This window comes from Pelodiscus sinensis, chromosome 28, assembly GCF_052426305.1.
Source record: "Pelodiscus sinensis isolate ZL-2025 chromosome 28, ASM5242630v1, whole genome shotgun sequence".
Lineage (NCBI taxonomy): Eukaryota > Metazoa > Chordata > Testudines > Trionychidae > Pelodiscus > Pelodiscus sinensis.
The window spans coordinates 12,482,141-12,503,798 of NC_143079.1; the positions used below are offsets into that span (position 1 = coordinate 12,482,141).

The 21,658-nt window shown below is 68.2% G+C and overlaps 2 protein-coding genes across 2 annotated transcripts; both read left to right on the forward strand.

The window, feature by feature from the left end:
• The first annotated feature begins 6,734 nt into the window (after window positions 1-6,734).
• TMED4 (transmembrane p24 trafficking protein 4) lies at window positions 6,735-10,622 on the forward strand. The gene is made up of 5 exons (XM_075910668.2): window positions 6,735-6,958; window positions 7,934-8,034; window positions 8,268-8,393; window positions 8,761-8,907; window positions 9,435-10,622. The coding sequence occupies exons 1-5, from the start codon at window positions 6,790-6,792 to the stop codon at window positions 9,582-9,584; spliced, it is 693 nt and encodes a 230-aa protein (XP_075766783.2). The 5' UTR covers window positions 6,735-6,789; the 3' UTR covers window positions 9,585-10,622.
• A 2,642-nt stretch (window positions 10,623-13,264) lies between these two features.
• On the forward strand, window positions 13,265-19,997 carry DDX56 (DEAD-box helicase 56). Its single transcript, XM_075910756.2, has 14 exons — window positions 13,265-13,428; window positions 14,549-14,710; window positions 14,974-15,134; window positions 15,399-15,569; window positions 15,837-15,927; window positions 16,024-16,268; window positions 16,460-16,579; window positions 16,756-16,869; window positions 17,240-17,334; window positions 17,493-17,566; window positions 17,712-17,801; window positions 18,618-18,723; window positions 19,042-19,139; window positions 19,662-19,997. Exons 1-14 carry the CDS (start codon window positions 13,375-13,377, stop codon window positions 19,746-19,748), a joined length of 1,668 nt encoding a protein of 555 aa, XP_075766871.2. The 5' UTR covers window positions 13,265-13,374; the 3' UTR covers window positions 19,749-19,997.
• Window positions 19,998-21,658: the final 1,661 nt, after the last annotated feature.

Consider the following 21,658-nt stretch of genomic DNA (forward strand, 5'->3'; position numbering starts at 1 on the left):
CTTCATGTTTCCCAGCCAGAAACTGCCGCACTCCCAGCCCGATGTCTGTCTTCCCCTCCCTCCCTTTGTCTCTCCCCTGGGAAGAGCCCTGTTCTCTGCTCAGGCTGGGTCGAGGAGTCTGTGCTAATCCCCACGTGGGTGAGTCAGTGGGAATCACATCCCAGCGCAGGGGGACTGGGTTACAGAGCAGACCCCCCCCGCGCCACACAGCCCTACACCCGGACACAGGCCCAGGCCACTACTAACAAGCTACTGCAGATCCCGACCGAGATCCTGACGGTGCTGGATCGCGAGGTCTGTGACTGCCGACCAAAGCGATCAGGTGGGTCCCCGGACCCAGTGGAAGGCCTAGGGGTGGATTTAACCAGACAGGATGCTCAAGAAACTCCTCCCTCAAGACCCTCGGCTCCAGGCCCTACTAACGCCGGCCCCGCTGCTCACTGCTAGGCAGCAGCCAGGGGGCACAGTGGACCGGGAAGCCAGGGTCCAGGAGCAGAAAGCCTTACGCAGTCACACGAGGGCCTGGGGGCTGCGGGGCCCTATGCCAGGAGCCCTGGGAAGCCAGGGTGGCCTCTTCACCCCGCAGTGCCTGGGGGCCCAGGACACGCCTGCCGGAAAGCTCTGGGCCCGGAGAGAAGCAAGGAACAGGTGCTCCGCCCCGGCACAGTATCGCTTGGGTAGGGAACCCGCTGACGCCAGCCAAGCGAGGGGGCTGCCGAGGCCACGTTCCACGCCCGGGGCACAGAGGCGCCCCAGTGCGGCAGGAGCGGTTCCGAGGGGCGGCTCCAAGCCAGATGACTCCTGGCCTCTGTGCAGGACCATCAGAAATGGGGTGCCTGCACCACCTGGGCTGGGCGAACTCTCCCACCAGCTGGGAGCAGCCCCTCACCCCCCCTTCCTGCTGGACCCAGAATAGACAGTGCCTGGTACCTAAGCTCTACACTGTTAGGTGTATTACGGTACAGTGCCTGGTACCTAAGCTCTACACTCTTAGGGGTATTACGGTACAGTGCCTGGTACCTAAGCTCTACACTCTTAGGGGTATTACGGTACAGTGCCTGGTACCTAAGCTCTACACTCTTGGGGGTATTACGGTACAGTGCCTGGTACCTAAGCTCTACACTCTTAGGGGTATTACGGTACAGTGCCTTGTACCTAAGCTCTACACTCTTAGGGGTATTACGGTACAGTGCCTGGTCCCTAAGCTCTACACTCTTGGGGGTATTACGGTACAGTGCCTGGTACCTAAGCTCTACACTCTTAGGGGTATTACGGTACAGTGCCTGGTACCTAAGCTCTACACTCTTAGGGGTATTACGGTACAGTGCCTGGTACCTAAGCTCTACACTCTTAGGGGTATTACGGTACAGTGCCTGGTACCTAAGCTCTACACTCTTAGGGGTATTACGGTACAGTGCCTGGTACCTAAGCTCTACACTCTTAGGGGTATTACGGTACAGTGCCTGGTACCTAAGCTCTACACTCTTGGGGGTATTATGGTACAGTGCCTTGTACCTAAGCTCTACACTCTTAGGGGTATTACGGTACAGTGCCTGGTACCTAAGCTCTACACTCTTGGGGGTATTACAGTACAGTGCCTGGTACCTAAGCTCTACACTGTTAGGTGTATTACGGTACAGTGCCTGGTACCTAAGCTCTACACTCTTAGGGGTATTACGGTACAGTGCCTGGTACCTAAGCTCTACACTCTTAGGGGTATTACGGTACAGTGCCTGGTACCTAAGCTCTACACTCTTGGGGGTATTACGGTACAGTGCCTGGTACCTAAGCTCTACACTCTTAGGGGTATTACGGTACAGTGCCTTGTACCTAAGCTCTACACTCTTAGGGGTATTACGGTACAGTGCCTGGTCCCTAAGCTCTACACTCTTAGGGGTATTACGGTACAGTGCCTGGTACCTAAGCTCTACACTCTTAGGGGTATTACGGTACAGTGCCTGGTACCTAAGCTCTACACTCTTAGGGGTATTACGGTACAGTGCCTGGTACCTAAGCTCTACACTCTTAGGGGTATTACGGTACAGTGCCTGGTACCTAAGCTCTACACTCTTAGGGGTATTACGGTACAGTGCCTGGTACCTAAGCTCTACACTCTTGGGGGTATTATGGTACAGTGCCTGGTACCTAAGCTCTACACTCTTAGGGGTATTACGGTACAGTGCCTGGTACCTAAGCTCTACACTCTTAGGGGTATTACGGTACAGTGCCTGGTACCTAAGCTCTACACTCTTAGGGGTATTACGGTACAGTGCCTGGTACCTAAGCTCTACACTCTTAGGGGTATTACGGTACAGTGCCTGGTACCTAAGCTCTACACTCTTGGGGGTATTACGGTACAGTGCCTTGTACCTAAGCTCTACACTCTTAGGGGTATTACGGTACAGTGCCTGGTACCTAAGCTCTACACTCTTAGGGGTATTACGGTACAGTGCCTGGGGAGGGGGGGCGGGGCACCTAGACTCTACCGTAATACACCTAATAGAGTACAGAGCCTGGCACCTGGGGAGCTGTGACTAGGCGCGAGCTAGCCCAGTCCTGACAATAAGGGTCATAGCAGCAAAGAGCGGACACAGTGTGATTCACGGGGGGTGGGGGGAGCAGGGATTTCAGCCAGCCTGCTGGTCAGTGGCACAGCTCTCGCTGACAGCCACGAGCATGGGATGGAGCCCTGCAGGCCACGTCTGACGGCTCCTTGGGGCTGTGAATCAGCGGCTGGCCGGGGCACAGGGGAAGGAAATGGGACTAGTGGCCTGGCTCAGGCGAGCCGGGGAGCGGGGGGGAATCAAAAGCCAGGGAGGCAGAAGGCGTGAGCCAGCCCAGAGCGGCGCCTTGACTCATGGATCAGTCACGCCGTGCCGGGTTCCCAGGAGAGCAGCTGACTGGAGCTCCGAGGACTGTCCCAGCTACGCAGGGGCTGCTGCTCCCGCCCGAAGGGGAAGAGCCGCCGGGCCCCACAGGAACTGAGATTGCCGCAGCCGCCGCATCCGTCGGTCACGTCCTCCGAGACGCGGCTTGAGTGACGGGCGCCACCGTCACTGGGCCCCAGACCGCCCAGGCCTCGGGACAGGCCGGATTTCCAGGCAGAGGCCTGAGGCAAACGCAGCATCACCGCCGAGCTCCCGCCTGTACACGTACAGCAGGCGCCGACCCACTGCCCCCGAGTTCCCGAGTGACAGGCCGGGGCTGAGGGCAGGCGATCGCACGGCTGCTCCCAGCTCCGCTCCGCTGGTGCGGGTCCTTCCGCACAAGGCCACCAGGGTACCTCTGGAACAGAGGAGAGGTGCCCGTAGGGCTGGGAGCGTTGGGAAACGGGCCTGCCCAGGGCTCCGGCCTGGCGGCACTGGCGCCCTCCCTGCAGCTCTTGGGGCCCACGCGGCTCAGCCTGAGCATTGTCCCATGGGCCCGTGGCTCGGGCAGGGCCGCCCCCCCGGGCACTACGGGCACCTCTCCTCTGTTCCAGGGGTACCCTGGTGGCCGCCCTCCCCATGGGAGCAGGGGGGATCCCTGGGGCAAGGAGCTGACCGGGCCCTGTCATGGCTGAGGCCATGGGAACAGGCGGGGCCAGGGAGCAGAGAGGGGCCCCTGGCTGGAGGAGCAAGCGGGGGCTGGGAATTCCCATCGACGACTCCAATAGCCCACGGGGGAGGCGCAGCGGGGACCCCAAGCGGGAACCGCTCTGGCCTCTGTTCCCTGTGCCCCTGCATTGTGGAGACGGTGCTGGGGGGGTCCTGGGCTGGGGGGGGGAGTCCCCGGGGCCTGCACCCCCGTCCGCAGCCAGACGGGGCTCTCGGGCGGCAGGTAGGAGAGAAGGTTTACTGGTTCCCAGGGACAGCGCGTAGCACGGACTTGTTGGCACAGGAACCAGGAGCCGTCAGCACAGCCCAGCCTGGGGGGGCCCAGAGCCCTGCCCGGCCCCCTCGCCGGCCAGACTCCCCTCTCCCTGAGCCAGCCCAAAACTAACTCACCCCCCTCCCCCAGCAACTGGCCCCACCCCCGCAGGCTGCCCCGCCCCCTCCTTTCTCCTGCTTCCGGGGCGCACAGTGTTACCTGCTGTCACTTGGGCATGAGAGGCTGAACATACTGCCACAGTGAGTCGTCCCCGGCCTCCCGCTTCAGACGGTGCTGCAGTGCCCAGGGAAACTGAGGCAGGCAGGCAGGCAGGCAGGCACACACACACACACATGCACACAGACCAGCACAGGCAGTGGAATCACACACAACACAACAAAACGGCGGGAATACAAAGCAGCGTGAACACAGGGACTTTTAAGCTGGCTCCTCCCAGCACCGGCTCTTGCTCCCCTTCCCGTGTTGCCCCCAATATAGAGGCAGCAATGGGGGGGCGGAAATGTGAATAGTCGACTCTACTCCCCGAAGCCTAGGCTTATGGGACAGTCCACTATTCGACTACTCGTTACATGCCTACAGGGGCCTGGCTCTTTGCTGCCATTGGCGCCCCCTACTGCTCTGGGCCCTCTCTGGCCGGCCTGGCTAGCTCTGCTCATCAGGGGGCCGGGGGGGGGGAAGGGGGGGAATCACTTTCGCTTTCACTAACTGATCCAAGCTCATTCCCTGGCCGAGGCAGCAGCCTCCCTGGGCAAGTGGGTCCCTTGTGTCCTGGCAGCTGAAGGAGGCATCAGCCCCACAGTTGCCAACAAAGCGGGGTGCAGGGGAATGGGGAGAGCAGCAGGGTTCCGGCAATGGGTGACAGCCTCCTCAGGGGACCCCCCTGCAGAGTCCCAGTGGGGGGGGATAGGGTGCGAGCCACGGGCAACAGCCTGGCAAGGGGGCACCTTGGGTGAGCGGCTGGGCGCATCCTGGTTTTCCTTTGGCCGCCCTCGTCCTGCAAGCCACGCCGAGCTGCGGGCGGAGGAGACCCCAGGCAGGGGCCGTGCCCACAGAGGAAGCCTGCAGGGCAGACGGGGGCTGAGTCAGCATCTGCCATGACACCAGGAAGGAGACAATGAATCAGCCGCCTGGCTACAGAGTCTACCGCTGGCTCAGCATGGGCGAGGCCAGTCTAGGCTGTGGGTCTGCTGGGGCAAGCCAGGGTCTCTCCCCTCTTCCCAGCCTGGCCCTTCTGGGCGCCTTGTGATCACAGGGCCCTGGCACTTCTCGTCTTTGTTCCGGGACCCCCCATGCTCGGGGCCGCGGGAGCCCACTAGTCACCTGCCGTCCTGCCAGTGCGCTGGCCCCTCACCCTGTCTGCCCCCAATGCCAGGCTGCCGTAAGCGACCTCCTGCCGTGCTCTTGGCTCCGTGCTGCCAGCGGGCGCGCTGGGGTGAGCCCCGGCCCTTGCGCGAATCCCCGGCAGCTAAGTGGGCAACGTGAGGCCCGTCACAAGCCAAACTCGACACCTCGTCCGGCAAACGTGCAGCCGGGACGGGGCCTGGCAAGGGCAGCGGGACGGGGCCTGGCAAGGGCAGCGGGATGAGTGGGGAATAAGGAACGGAGCCAGGCCGGGCTTGCCAAGCTGCCTTTCCCGGGGCACTCGCCTGCTCCAGCTGCTTCGGGGCTTGACTTGGGGGGCGTCAGACAGTTCCTGGCTCCCGGGGTGAGTCCCCACCAGGCTGGCTGTCCCCAGTGCAGCCTGTGCACAGGCCAAGCCATTTCTGCGGCCAAGTCGGAGAGTGAGCGTCTCCCTGAGTGTCACGGAGTCAAATTCCGCCTCCGCCCACGGCAAGTGCTACCCGGTCCGGCCGCAGACACGGCACCTGCAGCATTTCTCCTGTCTTAGCCCCTAACGCCTGCTCAGGCCGAACGCTAGCGGCACCTTGCAGGCCATCCCGAGGTGATTGTACATCTCAGTGGTGTCCGGACAGGGACTAGTAGCCACCCCACTGGTTCAGTGACCCGCATCCTCCGGCTCCTGAGGGACCCCAGTGGACTGTGAGCCATGCATTGACCCCATCCCTTTCTAGCGCCCCCAGTCTCCAGCCATGAGATTTCCCCGCTTGTGCAGATCCAGGCCTGCACCTCTGATGAACTAGCCCTTTCCCTGCTCCTTCCAGGTAGGGGCCTGTTATCCCACCCCTGCTCCAGATGCTGGCGCTCCTCCAAGGTCTGCACCAGGCCATGCGGATTTAATTGGCCAAGCTCCCACCTCCCTGCTCAAAAGTCCCTCACCAGGAAGATCAAAATCGGAGTTTCTCAACCAAATGGCTTTGCCTGAGTCAGCAAAAGTTTGGGAAGAGCTTCCCAAGCAGAGACCCAACCCCTTCCCGTTTGGCTCAAAGCATCCAGGAGCACTGCACCCTGAGCCCGCCGGGCTGCAGGAAATCAGCAAGGCACCTCTGGAATAGAAACTCCTTAACGCTGACCCCCACCCACTGGCCACGAGAGGCTGCAATGCATCAGGGGCAGAGTCCTGCGAGCCCACCCACGAGCCAATAGCTCCGGGACCTGGTCTCGAACCCGCGGCTCCACGTGGGGAGCCCGGCCGCGAACATACGGCCACGGGCGAGGCGGCTACGCGCATGCTCATTACACGCCAGTATCCATAGGTGCTACGCATGCGCGAACAGCTTGAGCCGGAGGGGAGGGGCGGAAGGGCTGGCGATCGCTGCGCATCCTCGCGCGCACCCGTACCTGTGGCGTGTGGGTGCGTGACTGGTGCTTGAACGCTGCGCATGCTCAGAGCCCTTTCCGCAGGCACAGCGCGTGCGCAGTTCTCGCCCAAGGCCCGGCTCCCAGAGACTGCGCATGCGCGACGTGCTCAGTCCCCGGGGAGCCGTGGCAGCGCACGCGCGGTAGGGCGCGGGGCTGTCCATGGCCGGCGGCGGCGGGGAGCGTGTGTCTGAGATGCTGCGGACGGTGGCGGCCGTGGTGCTGCTGGCCCAGCTGGCGGCCCGAGGGGCGCATGCGCTCTACTTCCACATCGGGGAGACCGAGAAGCGCTGCTTCATCGAGGAGATCCCGGACGAGACCATGGTGATCGGTGAGGGGGCATGGGCGAGACCAAGCGGGGCGCCGGGCGGGGGAGAGCGATGGGCGAGACCAAGCGGGGCGCCGGGCGGGGGAGAGCGATGGGCGAGACCAAGGGGCGGGGGGGGAGAGCGATGGGCGATACCAAGGGGGGCGGCGGGCGGGGGAGATGGGGCAAGGCCTGACACGAGGGGGAGCGTAGTGCTGGTTTGAGGGGGCAGGGGGCTGGGGTGATGGTCTGCAGTGTGAGTGACAGGTCGGGGGGGAGGAGCAGACGGGGGGGGTGACAGGTCGGTGGGGGCGGAGCAGACGGGGGGGGTGACAGGTCGGTGGGGGCGGAGCAGACGGGGGGGTGACAGGTCGGTGGGGGCGGAGCAGCCGGGGGGGGGGGGGGGGTGACAGGTCGGTGGGGGCGGAGCAGCCGGGGGGGGGGTGACAGGTCGGTGGGGGCGGAGCAGACGGGGGGGTGACAGGTCGGTGGGGGAGGAGCAGCCGGGGGGGGGGGTGACAGGTCGGGGGGGGGAGGAGCAGACGGGTGGGTGACAGGTCGGTGGGGGCGGAGCAGCCGGGTGGGTGACAGGTCGGTGGGGGAGGAGCAGCCGGGGGGGGGGGTGACAGGTCGGTGGGGGCGGAGCAGCCGGGGGGGGGTGACAGGTCGGTGGGGGCGGAGCAGACGGGTGGGTGACAGGTCGGTGGGGGCGGAGCAGCCGGGTGGGTGACAGGTCGGTGGGGGAGGAGCAGCCGGGGGGGGGGGTGACAGGTCGGTGGGGAGGAGCAGACGGGGGGGGGGGTGACAGGTCGGTGGGGGCGGAGCAGACGGGGGGGTGACAGGTCGGTGGGGGCAGAGCAGACGGGGGGTGACAGGTCGGTGGGGGCGGAGCAGCCGGGGGGGTGACAGGTCAATGAGCGAGGCTGGCCGGGGGGCAGCGGGAGCATGGCTGGCGGCAGGTGCCAGAGCAGCCCCCCAACCAGGGTCTCTGCCGCGCAGGGAATTACCGCACCCAGCTGTGGGACAAGCAGTCGGAGTCGTTCCTGCCCTCCACCCCGGGGCTGGGCATGCACGTGGAAGTGAAGGACCCGGACGGGAAGGTAATGCTGCTGGCGGGCGCTGGGCTGGGGCTGGCAGCCTCCTGTCCGGGACTGGCCTTCCTGCGTGGGGACAGAGCCCACTTGTCCTGGTGCCTCCCGTAGGTGCCGTGGGGCCGCTGCTGCCCTTTGAGGCCAGCTGGCAGGGCTGCGGCCTTCGCTGGCCCAGTGCTTCCCTTGCCTGGGAGCTCTGCCCATCCTGGGGGCTCTCATGGCTCAGTCGCTGTCCGTTCCAGGTGGTGCTGTCTCGGCAGTATGGCTCAGAGGGCCGCTTCACCTTCACCTCACACACCCCGGGCGAGCACCAGATCTGCCTGCACTCCAACTCCACGCGCATGGCGCTCTTCGCAGGCGGCAAGCTGGTAAGCCCCCACTCTGCCTCTGAGCCCTGGGGGAGGGAGCAGCGGGGGGGTCGTCCGTCTCTTGCGGGAGAGCAGCTGGAACCCTGCCGGGTGGCCAAGAGGAAAGAGCTGTGGCCTCTCGTGCCTGACTGGGATCCCTGGGCTCCAGTCCTGCCATCTCTCCCAGCGTGAGCGCGGGCAGCTGCCTGCCCTCTCCGTGCCTCAGTTTCCCAAGCTGTAGCAGAGGGGTAGTGCCCACTGCTTGTCCAAGGGGGAAGTGGGTCCTTCCTCGGGCTGGAGGGAGAGGGCCGGAGGTGTGTGGCCGATACCCACGTGTGCCGTGTTGCGGGGAGCCCCGTGCCTCTGACCCCACCTGTTCCCTGGGCAGCGCGTGCACCTGGACATCCAGGTCGGGGAGCACACCAACAACTACCCCGAGATTGCAGCCAAGGACAAGCTGACAGAGCTGCAGCTCCGAGCCCGGCAGCTGCTGGACCAGGTGGAGCAGATCCAGAAGGAGCAGAACTACCAAAGGGTGCGTGGGGGTTGGCTTGGAGGGTCGCTGAGCTCGCCGTCCCCAGAAAGGCCAGGGCCGTGACGCCGGCCCGCTGAGCGGTGGTTAGTGTTCCGGGGCCTTGCAAAGGGCCAGCCCGGTGGTGGGGCAGAGAGGGCTCAGGGGGACGTGCAGGCTGAAAACACACGTGTTCCACCAAAGGGGGAGTGGGAGATGCCTTTGGGCTGTGGGTGGGTAGGGGGGCACAGGGCACCTGGGCATTGGCTGGCTGTGCCAGTCCCTCTGCTCTGCTGGTTCTCGTCTGTCGCGCCTGGGACCACTGGGCCTGAGCGGGTCGGGGCCTGCTTAGCTGGGCGCAGTTGGTGGGGAATGTAAGGGGGGTGGGCTGCCCTGGTTTGGATGGCGTTAGTGAGGGGGTGCGTGCCTCAGTTTACCTGCTTGAGCATGTGAGGAGGGCACCGTGACCCCTTTGGGGCAGATGGAAAGGGGGCTGCCGGGGGCGGGTTTCCCACCCGCTCTGACCCCGCTCCTCATGTGCTCCCCCACAGTACCGAGAGGAGCGGTTCCGCATGACCAGCGAGAGCACCAACCAGCGGGTGCTGTGGTGGTCCATCGCCCAGACCCTCATCCTCATCCTCACCGGCATCTGGCAGATGAGACACCTCAAGAGCTTCTTCGAGGCCAAGAAACTGGTGTAACCCCGAGCTCCCAGTCACTGCAGCCCCCGCCCCGCCCCTCCCCCACGCTGGCTTGCCCTGGCTGTCCTCCCCTGGGCATAGCAGGCACTGGAGCTGGCAAGCTCTGGTACCATTGGCTGGCGCAGCTCCGCCATTCGCCGGCCCGGCCACCAGGCAGCCCCTGGCTGTCCTGCTGACTCAGGCACGTGCGTCTGGTGCTTCGCCAGCTGGGGCTAGCAGCTCCTGGGGGGCGTGGCACTGATCTGCCCGGCTCCTGTGGCATCAGGCCTGGGTAGAGGCTGCTCTGTGCTCCCCCAGTTGCTAGGGCCCTGCTGCTGGTTGGGGGCGGTTCTTCCTGCCTGTGGTTGATAGCTGAGGCAGCCCCCCGGGGCATCGGGGGGAGGGGGCTGGTGTGTTTGCTTGGCAGCTGCGCACCCCGCGTGTGCGTATCAGGCCCTTGGTGGGAGGAGAGGGGAGGGGCAGCCACTGTTTTATACCAGAATCTATTTTGATAACTGCAGCCCAGGAGAGTGGCCTGGGCTCTCCTTTCCCCCGGCCCCGCCCCACAGGGGAGACCAGAGCCCCTCTTCTCTCCTCCCAGTTCTGCCACGGCCCCTCCCAAGAGACCACATGCTCTGGCTGTGGCCAGGAGTGCTCAGGAAGGAAGAGCTGGATTTAGCCCTCTGGGGCTGGCCCCCTGCCTGTCTTGCCCCTGGCCCAGGGTCTGCTCAGCTCTGCCTGAGCTCCCAGGCTCCGCACACCCCGTCAGCTGGGGGCGCTGGGTCTGTTTGGGCGGTGAAGGCCTGGCCTTTCCTCCTGGCTTTGTTGCCTGGTGGGGGAAAGTGGCGGACGCCTGTGGACCCCTCCCCATTGGTATTTATGGTGGTGATGGCAGAAGGGCTGGGGGCTGCCCTGGCCGAGTTCAGATGCAGTAAGTCCGAAATGCAGTCGGAGTTCTCCTTCCCCAGCGCTGCCCACGGGGCTGTGGTGCCGCAGGGAGAATCCACCACCCATGTTCTTTGTTACGACTTTGGAGTGAAATAAAACCTCTTCTGGGAACCTGGCGTGGGCTGGGCTCTGGCTCGCCGGCTGGGGAAACGCAGGAGCCCAGGGCGGGTGTGGGTCTCGCAGGGGGAAGGCTGAGCTGGGAGCTTCCGCCATGCCTAGGAGGGGAAGGGGTCACTGGCACCTGGGCTCTGGTCTTGCCCCCTGCTCCACCCTGGGCTGGCCACCACCCCGAGGTCCTGCCACTCCTGCCCCGAGAAGCAGGCGGGGGCCTGAGGGAAGAGGCGGGCAAGGCCTGGACCTTGGGGGAAGAGGAGCAGCGTGGGCAGGACAAGGAGGGGCATGAGGGCGGAGTGTGGGCGGGGCTCTTGCCCTGATCCCCTTTTGGCAGTGGCACTCCACTGCCGTGAGCTGGCCCCTGCCTGTGAGTCCTCCCCACCGCCCATGGGGCCCTAGGAAAACAAGCCCAGCAGGCCTGTGCACAGCACCTCGCACCGTCACGCCGGACCCAGGCTGCCTTCGCCCTTGGCTCCAGTTCTCACGATGGAGAAGTTACTGGAACATGCAATTCAGGTGACTGGCTGGGGAGCCCACGGTCACACGAGCAACGACATCGTAACCTGCTGCCTAGAGCGGCCACGTGCCCGCCCGCTTCACGGCCCGTCTCGGGGACGCTGTGCGCCCAAAGCCCTCTGCTGGCACAGGAATCGTAGAATACTAGGACTGGAGGGACCTCGAGAGGTCATCGAGTCCATTCCCCTGCCCTCATGGCAGGGCCAAATACTGTCTAGACCATCCCTGAGAGACATTTATCTAACCTGCTCTGAAATATCTCCAGAGATGGGGATTCCACAACCTCCCTGGGCAATTTATTCCAGTGTTTGACCATCCTGACAGTCAGGAACTTTTTCCTAATGTCCAACCTAAACCTCCCTTGCTGCAGTTTAAGCCCATTGCTGCTTGTTCTATTCTCAGAGGCCAAGATGAACAAGTTTTCTCCCTCCAACTCATGACCCCCTTTTAGATACCTGAAAACCGCATTGCCCAGTGACCTCCCTGCGCTGGGCAGGGTGTCCCCTGGAGTTCGGTGTCTACTCGGGGACCCCCAGAGACTTGTGTGCGCCTTTCCTGATGTTACACGTTTGTAGCTGGGCATCCGTTGCATTAACTTCCAGGGCTTCAGTTACATCCCGATCCAGCCAGGGGAATTCATCTGGTCTGACAAACCTGCTTTTCACCTCGCCTGGTGCTTTGCTCCAGCCTCTGAGAACATCAGCCCGTGGTCTATGCCGTGGTGTCTGGCTGTGCTTGTCACGGGGGTGCTAAGGAGCAGCCTCACCCTGGCAGCACTGGAAACCCCAACGGTCTTGGGTCACCATGTGAGCTGTTCTACGTGCCACAGCTGGCCCACAAAGCATGGGGGAGGGGGAGACGGGTGATGCCGGTGGTCACCTACGATCCTGACCGCGGAACGTAGATCCCCTTGTGGCCACAGTGACCCCAACTCGTGGGTCACGCGCAGTAAGAACAGGGTTGGGGCCATGTCCGGGGTCCCAGGGAGTTCTTGGGCCTGGGCTGTTTCATATTTGTATCCCTGACCTGGCAGGCTCATGGCCTGCGGGGGTCCCAGAGGCTGGGGAGCAGTTGGTGAGGAAGAGGGCAGGCCCTGATACGGAAGGTTTTCCCTCTGCCTCTCCGGCATGGGTGGGAGCGCCGCTAGGACCCTGGTGTTGGGCTGGTGCCCACAGTTCAAGCCGGGTGTTGGGAAGTAGGAGAGGGGGCAGAGGAGCCAGGAGAATGAAGGAGCAGAACTGGTGCTTGGTAGCAACAGCCCCAGGAGCTCAGGCTGCTTGGCCACCCAGAGAGACAGCTGAGGGGTCTTAGTCTGTAGGCACCAGCCGGGAGCACAGGCAGTGCCCCAGTGCAGCAGAAGCTGAACTGCCAGGGGCCTGGAGCTGAAGCTGGGCAGTTCGGGCTGGCAACGGGGACTAACCATGAGCCAATTTCCCCTGGAGTCTCCATCTCCAGCAATGGAGGCTGATGTCAAATCTCTAGTGCAACCAGAGCAGGTTTATAGCTGGGATCAGACTAGCTGTGCCAGAGCCGGGCCCTGGAAGGGGCAATGGGGGGCACCTCTGGTGCAGCCGGGCGTTGGAAAGAGCCCCGGGGAGCGGCTGAAGGGTCCGGGTGTGGGAACCGGTCCCGGGGAGCGGCTGGAGGGGTCGGGCGTGGGAACCGGTCCCGGGGAGCGGCTGGAGGGGCCGGGCGTGGGAACCGGTCCCGGGGCAGGCTGGAGGGTCCGGGCATGGGAACCGGTCCCGGGGAGCGGCTGGAGGGGCCGGGCGTGGGAACCGGTCCCGGGGCAGGCTGGAGGGTCCGGGCGTGGGAACCGGTCCCGGGGCAGGCTGGAGGGTCCGGGCGTGGGAACCCGCCAACAGGTTGCCCCCCCCCCCCGGCTTGTAGCAAAGCCTTTGATGCCACCTGGCCAGTTCTCGGGGGCGGGAAGAGCTAAAAGCCTGAGCCCGGCTCTGGGCCGCCCCCCGCCCCCCAGTCCAGCTGCGGGGGGGGGGGTCTGGACACCTGGGGTCTGTGGGGCGGAGCCCGGGTCTCCCTCCCTGGGCTCTGCTGCTGCCCGCGCCAGTGTGGGGCTGCGGGTGCAGTACACGCTTCCCAGCCAGGGGGCAGCAGAGGGCCGAGGGGGGCGTTCTAGCTGCGCGTGGACGCGTCTCCGTGGTGTTTCCGCGTTGCGAGCGGCGCATGCGCACGCGCACTGACCGTCGGGCACACGCGGCGGCGCGGGCTGGGGATGGAGCCGGAGCCGAGCTTCGCGCACATGGGGCTGGACGGGCGGCTGCTGGAGGTACCATCGCCCCGCCCCCAGGATCCCCGCCCCGCCCCCCCCGCCGGGACCCGGACCCCCCCCGCCGGGATCCCCCTCCCCCCCCCCTCGGGACCCGGACTCCCCGGGATCCCCGCCCCGCCCCCCGCCGGGACCCGGACCCCCCCGGATCCCCCCCCGGGATCCCCGCCCCGCCCCCCGCCGGGACCCGGACTCCCCCCCTCGGGCCCCGGACCCCCCCCCCCGGATCCCCGCCCCGCCCCCCGCCGGGACCCGGGCTCCCCCCCTCGGTCCCCGGACCCCCCCCGGGATCCCCGCCCCGCCCCCCGGATCCCCCCCCCGGGATCCCCGCCCCCCCCCGGGATCCCCGCCCCGCCCCTCGGGCCCCCGGACTCCCCCGGGATCCCCGCCCCGCCCCCCGCCGGGAACCGGACCCCCCCCCGCCGCCCACTCACCCTTCCCCCCGCCGGGTCCCTCCCCACCCCCCCGCCGGGAACCGGACCCCCCCCGCCATGGACCCTGCCCCCCTCCCCCCCGGGATTCCCGCCTGGGCCCCGGACCCCCCCGGGACCCCCGCCCCGCCTCCCTCTCCCCTACTGGGACCCGGGCCCCGCACCCTGAACTTCCCCGTGATCCCCGCCGCCCTCTCACCCTTCCCCTCGCCGGGACGCTGGCCCCCCCGCAGAGGCGGCGCCGGGTACTCGGGGTATCCGCTCTGGGCCGGGTGCTGCCGGTCCTGGCCGGGCGGGTGATGGGACCCCTGGGCGCCCCAAGTGCGCTGTGGGGAGCGCGGCCTCATGGCCAGAGCACTGGCCCGGGTGCAGGGCGCTGGGCTCAGCCGCTGGCCCTGCTGCCGCCGGTTGCGCGGGGCTGGGAGGCCTCCTGCTCCCTGGCACGGGGTGACTGGGCCAAGGTGACGGTCGCCCCTTGGCAGAGCCCTGCCTCTCGGGTGCTGGCCTGGAGGGGGCCCAAGACAGGCAGAGAGCCTGGCTCCTTGCCCCCAGCGGGGGGAGCTGCCCGGGGTGCCACATGCCCTGGTCTCAGCGGGCTGGAAGGGCCTTTCAGTGCCACCCCCGCCCTGGGCCCACACGCTCTGGCTGCTCCTTGGGGTCCCACCAGCCTCCTCCCTCCCGGCCCCCAGGCCATCGCTGAGCTGGGCTGGGCCAGGCCCACGCTGATCCAGGAGAAGGCCATTCCGCTGGCCCTGGAGGGCAAGGACCTGCTGGCCCGGGCTAGGACGGGCTCAGGGAAGACAGCCGCCTACGCCATCCCCCTCATCCAGCACCTGCTGCAAGTGAAGATGGTACGTCTGCCCCCGGGGCACCCCTCTCCCTGCTGTGTCTGAGCCGCGGGCAGGCCTGGGACCCCTTTGCTGCTCCCAGCCCCTCGGCCGTTGCTGTGGGGCTGGCCTGGAACGGGAGCCATGCCCATCCCTGGGGCGCAGGCAGCGTAGCCCCCTCTGGCACGGTGCCCGGGGAGGAGAGGAACACCCCGCTAAGGGCGTGGCAGCCGTGGGCGCTGGGGTCCGTGCCCAGCCAGCGCCTGACTCTGCCCCTCCTCCCCCAGTCGCCCTTGGTGGCGGAGCAGGCCGTGCGTGGGCTGGTCCTGGTGCCCACCAAGGAGCTGGGCCAGCAGGTGCTGCAGATGATCCGGCAGCTGACGGCGTATTGCTCCCGCGAGGTCCGGGTGGCTGACGTCTCCGGGCAGGTGGACATGTCTGCGCAGAGGTGAGAGCCGGGGGAGGGAGAGAAGAGCCCGGGGGAGCCACATCCCCGCTCGTGGCCAGAGATCCAAGCGCCCATTCCCGGGGCAGGTGTGGGAGAAGCCTTTTCCCCGAGCGCCGGCGGCTCTTGGCCCGCGTGGGGGGGGGGGGCCCGCAGGACTTCCAACTGCCGCTGACTTGCTGGGCAGCCCCTGCCCGCCGGAGGGGCCGACAGCAGCCCCGGCCCGGCCCGGGCCCCTGCCCCTCACGCCCGCTCGGTGCCCCGCAGGCCCATCCTGATGGAGAAGCCGGACGTGGTGGTGGGGACGCCCTCGCGGGTCCTGGCTCACCTGCAAGCCCACAGCCTCAGCCTGCGCTGCTCCCTGGAGGTGCTGGTGCTGGACGAGGCCGATCTCCTCTTCTCCTTCGGCTTCGAGGAGGATCTGAAGAGCCTGCTGTGGTGAGTGGGGGGCCCTGGCGCGTAGGCCTGGGCGGGGGGGGGCTGGGAGCTTGTGTGGTCTGGGATGGGGGAGGGGCGAGGAGTGGCGAAGGTCGGGGGGGGCCGGGGCTGCGGAGAGGGAAGGGTTGGTGGGCCGCCTGAGGGGCTGTGCTGCCTGTAAGGCCCAGCTGGGGCTCTGGGCGGGGGGAGGCTCAGACCCCTCCTGGAGCGGGTGGGGGGCGGCTGGGGGCTGGGGCGGCACTGAGCTGGTCTCTGCTTCCTTGGCAGCCACTTCCCCAAGATCTACCAGAGCTTCCTGATGTCGGCCACCTTCAGCGAGGAGGTGCAGGCGCTGCGGGAGCTGGTGCTGCACAACCCGGTGAGTGAAAGGGGGAGGGGCAGTCCCGGCCAGTGGTCCTGGGGGGCCGAGCCCCCGGCCCTGCTGCCGCTGAGCCCCCCTTGCCTCCCCCCGCAGGTGACCCTCAAGCTGCAGGAGTCCCCGCTGCCCGAGGCGGCCCAGCTGCGCCAGTACCAGATCCGCTGCGCGGGCGAGGAGGACAAGTTCCTGCTGCTCTACGCGCTGCTCAAGCTGGGGCTGGTGCGGGGCAAGGCCATCCTCTTCGTGAGCAGCGTGGGCCGCGGCTACCGCCTCAAGCTCTTCCTGGAGCAGTTCAGCATCCCGGCCTGCGTGCTCAACGCCGAGCTGCCCGTGCACTCCCGGTGAGTGCTGGGGGGGCTGGGGGGGCGGGGCGGAGTGAGTCTTGGGGGTGGTGTGGCCCGTTGGGGGGGGAGATCCCTGCAGTCGGGGGGATCCGCGGGTGGGGACGGGCACTCTGTCCTCCCTCGTCCCTGGTGGCTCCACGTAGCCAGGCCCTGCTAGCGCTCTCACTGCCCCTCTGCTTGGAGTCCAGGTGCCACATCATCAGCCAGTACAACCGGGGCTGCTACGACTACCTCGTGGCCACGGACGAGCAGACGCTGGCGGAGCCCGTGGGGCGGCCCCAGAGGAAGAAGGGCGCCAGGGCGGAGAAGTAAGGACCCATCGGGCCAGGCAGAGCCAGCCTGCCACCAGCAGGGGGCGTCTGACTCCCGCGCCGCCCCTGCCTTGATCCCAGTTTCTGCTGGGGCCCCCCCTTCCCGACCCTGCGGGGGTGCGGCCGGCTCTCCTCGGACGGGCCGGGCCCTGAGGTGCCCCCTTCCCTTGCAGGGGCAAGGACCCCGAGTCCGGCGTGGCGCGGGGCATCGACTTCCAGAACGTCGCCGCCGTCATCAACTTTGACCCGCCCCCCTCGGTCGAGTCCTACATCCACCGGGCCGGCAGGTAGGGGCTCGGGGGGCTGGGGGGCCCCACCTAGCTCTGCCTCCACGCGCCGGCTGGGTTCTCTGGCTCTCCTGCAGGGCCTAGGGCGCCCGGCTGCTGGGGGGCTGCGGGCTCCCAGGTGAGGTGGGGCTGTGGGGGCGGCAGGAAAGCCCCGGGTGGGCACTTGGAGCCAGCCCCATTGATGTCCCTTCAGCCCAGGCCCTGTCCCCCACCTGGCTATGGGGCCCCAGCCACACGGGGGTCCAGCCTGGCCAGTGCTATGGGGCGGGGACGGCCCTGGCCTGGTCTCGTTGCCCAGCCGCAAGGCTGGGGCCCAGTCTAGGCAGGGAGCCCCGGCTGCCCCCACCGCTCTCCCTGCTGCCCCCTGCAGGACGGCCCGGGCTGACAACCCCGGCACGGCCCTGACCTTCGTCACGCACCCGGAGTGCCCCCTGCTGGCCGAGATCGAGGAGGCGCTGGCAGGCGGTGAGTGAGCCCCGGGGGGCGAGGGGCACAGCCAGTCTGGGGAGGTAGGGCTGGGCGGGGAGGCGTCGCCCTGCCCTGCCCAGCCCCTCCCCTGCTCCCCAGGTCGTGGGGGGCCCTGGGACCCCCTTGGCCCTGACCGGCCCCTTCTGTCCCTACAGAGAGCGCTGAGCCCGTGCTGCGCCCCTACCAGTTCCGCATGGAGGAGGTTGAAGGGCTGCGCTACCGGTGCCGGGTCAGTGGGGGCAGGCGCCAGGGGGGCTGGAGCCGAGTGCCACTGGGGGCAGTGGCGGGGGGGGGGGGACCTGCTGGGGCAGGCGAAGGTCCTGGGGGGGGGTTCCCCTGCCTGTGCCGGGGGCGCTGACCCGTGTCCCCCCCAGGACGCCATGCGCTCCGTCACCAAGCAGGCCATCAAGGAGGCGCGGCTGCGGGAGATCAAGGAGGAGCTGCTCAACTCAGAGAAGCTAAAGGTGCGGGGGGGGGGGGGTGAGCGAGCGAGGCCGAGAGCAGCCCCTCCCTCCCTGGGAAGCTGCTCCCCAGCTCTCACGGGCCTGGCCCCACGTTAGAGCAGGGGCAGGAACCTGGCTGGGGGGGGTTGGGTGCTCTCCGGGGGAGGGACGCCCCTGCCCCGGGGACTCACCGAACCCCAAGGCGGGGGCGGGGTGGCGCGACTGGCCCTGGGGACTCGCCAAACCCCAAGGGGGGGGTAGGGAGGGGGCGTGCCGGCCCCGGGGACTCGCCAAACCCCAAGGCGGGGGCGGGGTGGCGCGACTGGCCCTGGGGACTCGCCGAACCCCAAGGGGGGGGCAGGGAGGGGGCGCGCCTGCCCCGGGGACTCACCGAATCCCAAGGGGGGGGCAGGGAGGGGGCGCGCCTGCCCCGGGGACTCACCGAATCCCAAGGGGGGGGCAGGGAGGGGGCGCGCCTGCCCCGGGGACTCACCGAATCCCAAGGGGGGGGCAGGGAGGGGGCGCGCCTGCCCCGGGGACTCACCGAATCCCAAGGCGTGGGTGGGGGGGGCGCGACTGGCCCTGGGGACTCGCCGAACCCCAAGGGGGGGGCAGGGAGGGGGCGCGCCTGCCCCGGGGACTCACCGAATCCCAAGGCGTGGGTGGGGGGGGCGCGACTGGCCCTGGGGACTCGCCGAACCCCAAGGGGGGGGTAGGGAGGGGGCGCGCCTGCCCCGGAGACTCACCGAACCGGTAGGTGGGGGTGGGGAGGGGCGTGCTGGCCCCGAGGGGGGGGCCCAGGTCTGCAGCTGGATCTGACCTCCCTCCCCCCGGCAGACGTACTTCGAAGACAACCCCCATGACCTGCGGCTGCTGCGCCACGACCGGCCCCTGCACCCGGCCATCGTCAAGCCGCACCTGCGCAACGTGCCCGAGTACCTGGGTCAGTGCCGCGCCGGGGGGGTTCGGGGGGGCGCTGTGGCCCCTCATAGAACCGCGGAGCTGGCAGAGACCTCGGGAGCCATCGAGTCCAGCCCCCTGCCCTAGGCTGGACCAGCCCAACTCAATCAACCCGGCCAGGGCTGTGCCAAGCCGGGACTGAAACCCCTCTAGGGGTGGGGACTCCACTCCTCCCCTAAGTAGCCCATCCCAGCGCTTCCCCACCCGCCCAGGGGCTGCTGGCCGCGGGGGCAGGGTGGGGGCCTGGCTGGGTGGGGCAGGGAGCCCTGGCCGTAGCGCTGACCTGCCTTCTCCCTGGCAGTGCCCCCTGCCCTGCGCGCCGTCGCCCGGCCCCTGCTCGGCCAGCGCAAGCGACGGAAACACCTGGCGTCCAGCAGCCGCCCCAAGGGGGGCTTCCAGGTGGGTGTCTGAGCTGGGCTCTCCCTGGGGCACGGGGTCGGGGTGTGGGGGGCCCCTGCCCGCCCTGGGCCTAGAGGGGGCTTGGCCTCAGCAGTGCCTGAGGCCAGCTGGAGCTTTGTACCCATCAGCCCCCCCGCGGGTCTTGCAGTGCTCCCCCCTCCCTCGCATGGGCACTGAGCCCCACGGCCTGGCTGCCTCTGGCAGGCACTGCCCTGTGGCCTGGGAGGAGGCTCCGCTCAGAGCCCCTAGCCTGGAGCTGGGCCTAGCAAGAGGAGGGGCTGTGATGGTGCCCCCAGGGGCCCGATCCTGGGGGCCAGTAACTGGCACCACGTGGGGGGGGGGAGATTTGGGGGACCCACGGCAGCAGCAGATTCTGGGGCCGGTGCATCCCAGCTGCTCCAGTTCTTGCCCCCGGGTGTGGGGGGGCGCAGAACCATCTGTGTCCACCAGGGGCCGCTGTGGAGCCGGCGGGGGGCAAGAGGGGAGCTGCTGTCCCTAACTGCCCCCTTGCCTCCCTCCTAGGCCAGGGCGGGACGAAACCCTCTGCGGAGCTTCCGGTACCTGGGGAGGAGACCCCGGCGCCCGGCCAGCAAGGGGAAAGCGCCCTGAGCCGCCGGCCCTGCCAGCAACAGCATCGGCGGCACTCAGGACGGACCACGGCCCTTGGGGCGGGCGCTCCCTGGCCATCGGCCCCGCTGAGCCGAGAGGAGGCCGGCTGGGCCCTCCTGGCCTGGCTCCGCTCTCCAGGCAGGAGCGGGCATCCCCCACTGGCGTCAGCTGTGCCCAGGAGCCGGGCGGGGCGGGGGCGGGCTCATGCGTCCCGTGTGGTGGCTGCACCTAATAAACGTGCAGGCTCCATCTGGCCGGTGTCTCTCCTGGGGCGGGGCCCCTGCTCCCATGGGGGCCTTGTGGGGCACAGCCAGGGGGTGCTCCGAGCAGCCTGGAGGGAGGGGGCACTGCTTGGTCCCTGCGCCCCCAGCCTGCCCTGGCTGGGGTGTCTAGCCAGGCCTGTGCAGTGCTGGCCCCTCTGCCCAGCCCCTGGAACGCTGCCCTGGGGGATCCAGCCACGCCCCTGGGGACCGGCAGGGCCTGGCTGGGGGCGAGGGAGGGTATGTGGGCGGCTGCCCTTGCTCCTGGGGCTCCCTGTGGAGCAGGGTGAGGGCCAGGCCCATCTGGGCTCTAGGGGCCAGCGAGCACCTCTCCCGGGGCGCTGGGGGTTAATGCACCGTCCTGGGGCCGGCTCAAGGCCTGGCCTTACCCCAGGGAAAAAGGCTCCTCCTCCGCCCCCCCCGCCGTGCCACCCGTGGGCCTCACGCCCCTCCCTGCGACCGCCAGGGCCAGGCAGGTCGGGCTCCCCCCCCCACAGCTGCTGCCCGAGGGGGCTGGTGGCCAACGCCCGGCAGGCTGGCTCGGCCCAGCCATGTTTCCTCCTGTCCCTAATTCTGCGCCCCCCCCCGGGCGTGGCCGGCTCAGTGCGCGCAGCAGGGACCCGTTACTGCCTCCAGGGGTGGGGGCGCTGCCCTCGTGGGGTTTCTCAGCCTGTGGGGCCACTGCCACAAGGGGCGGGGTTAAACCATCGCCCGGGGGGGGGCCAGGCTCCAGCTGATGGGGGGGAAGGGCCGTGGCCAGAGCCCGGCGCAGGGCAGTGTCTGGGACAGGGCTAAGCGGCTCGGCCTGGCTGGGCGGGTGCACCGTGGCCTTGGCTTGGGCCCGGCGGTAGCAGAGGCGCCGCCCATCCCGGTCGTCCCTGGCCCCCGCCCCTCCCTCCCGCACGATGCCGAGAGGCTGCTGCTGAGGGTGAACCCGGCAACTGATGGGACGTGTCTCCCCCACCCGCTTGCCTCAGGAAGACGTAGGGCCAGGAGAGGATTGTGACCCCCCCCCCCCATGATAGAGGTGGGGGGGTGAGTGTGTGAGGCCTTTCCCTGTGGGGGGCCCTGTCCCTGAGTGAACCCTCAAGCTGGGGATCCGGCACCTCGCTCGTCAGCTGCACGTGTCCTGGGGCCGTGCGCACGGGGGGGGGGGGGCGGGCCCGGGGGAGCCAGACGCCTGGCCCCAGGAGGCAGGGACAGGCTGGGGCTGCGCGGAGGGGGGGAGAAGGAGCCGGACGCCTGGCCCCAGGAGGCGGGGGGGGGGGAGGAGCCGGACGCCTGGCCCCAGGAGGCGGGGGGGGGGGGAGGAGCCGGACGCCTGGCCCCAGGAGGCGGGGGGGGGGGGGAGGAGCCGGACGCCTGGCCCCAGGAGGCGGGGGGGGGGGGGGAGGAGCCGGACGCCTGGCCCCAGGAGGCGGGGGGGGGGGAAGGAGCCGGACGCCTGGCCCCAGGAGGCGGGGGGGGAAGGAGCCGGACGCCTGGCCCCAGGAGGCGGGGGGGGAGGAGCCGGACGCCTGGCCCCAGGAGGCGGGGGGGGGGAAGGAGCCGGACGCCTGGCCCCAGGAGGCGGGGGGGGGAAGGAGCCGGACGCCTGGCCCCAGGAGGCGGGGGGAAGGAGCCGGACGCCTGGCCCCAGGAGGCGGGGGG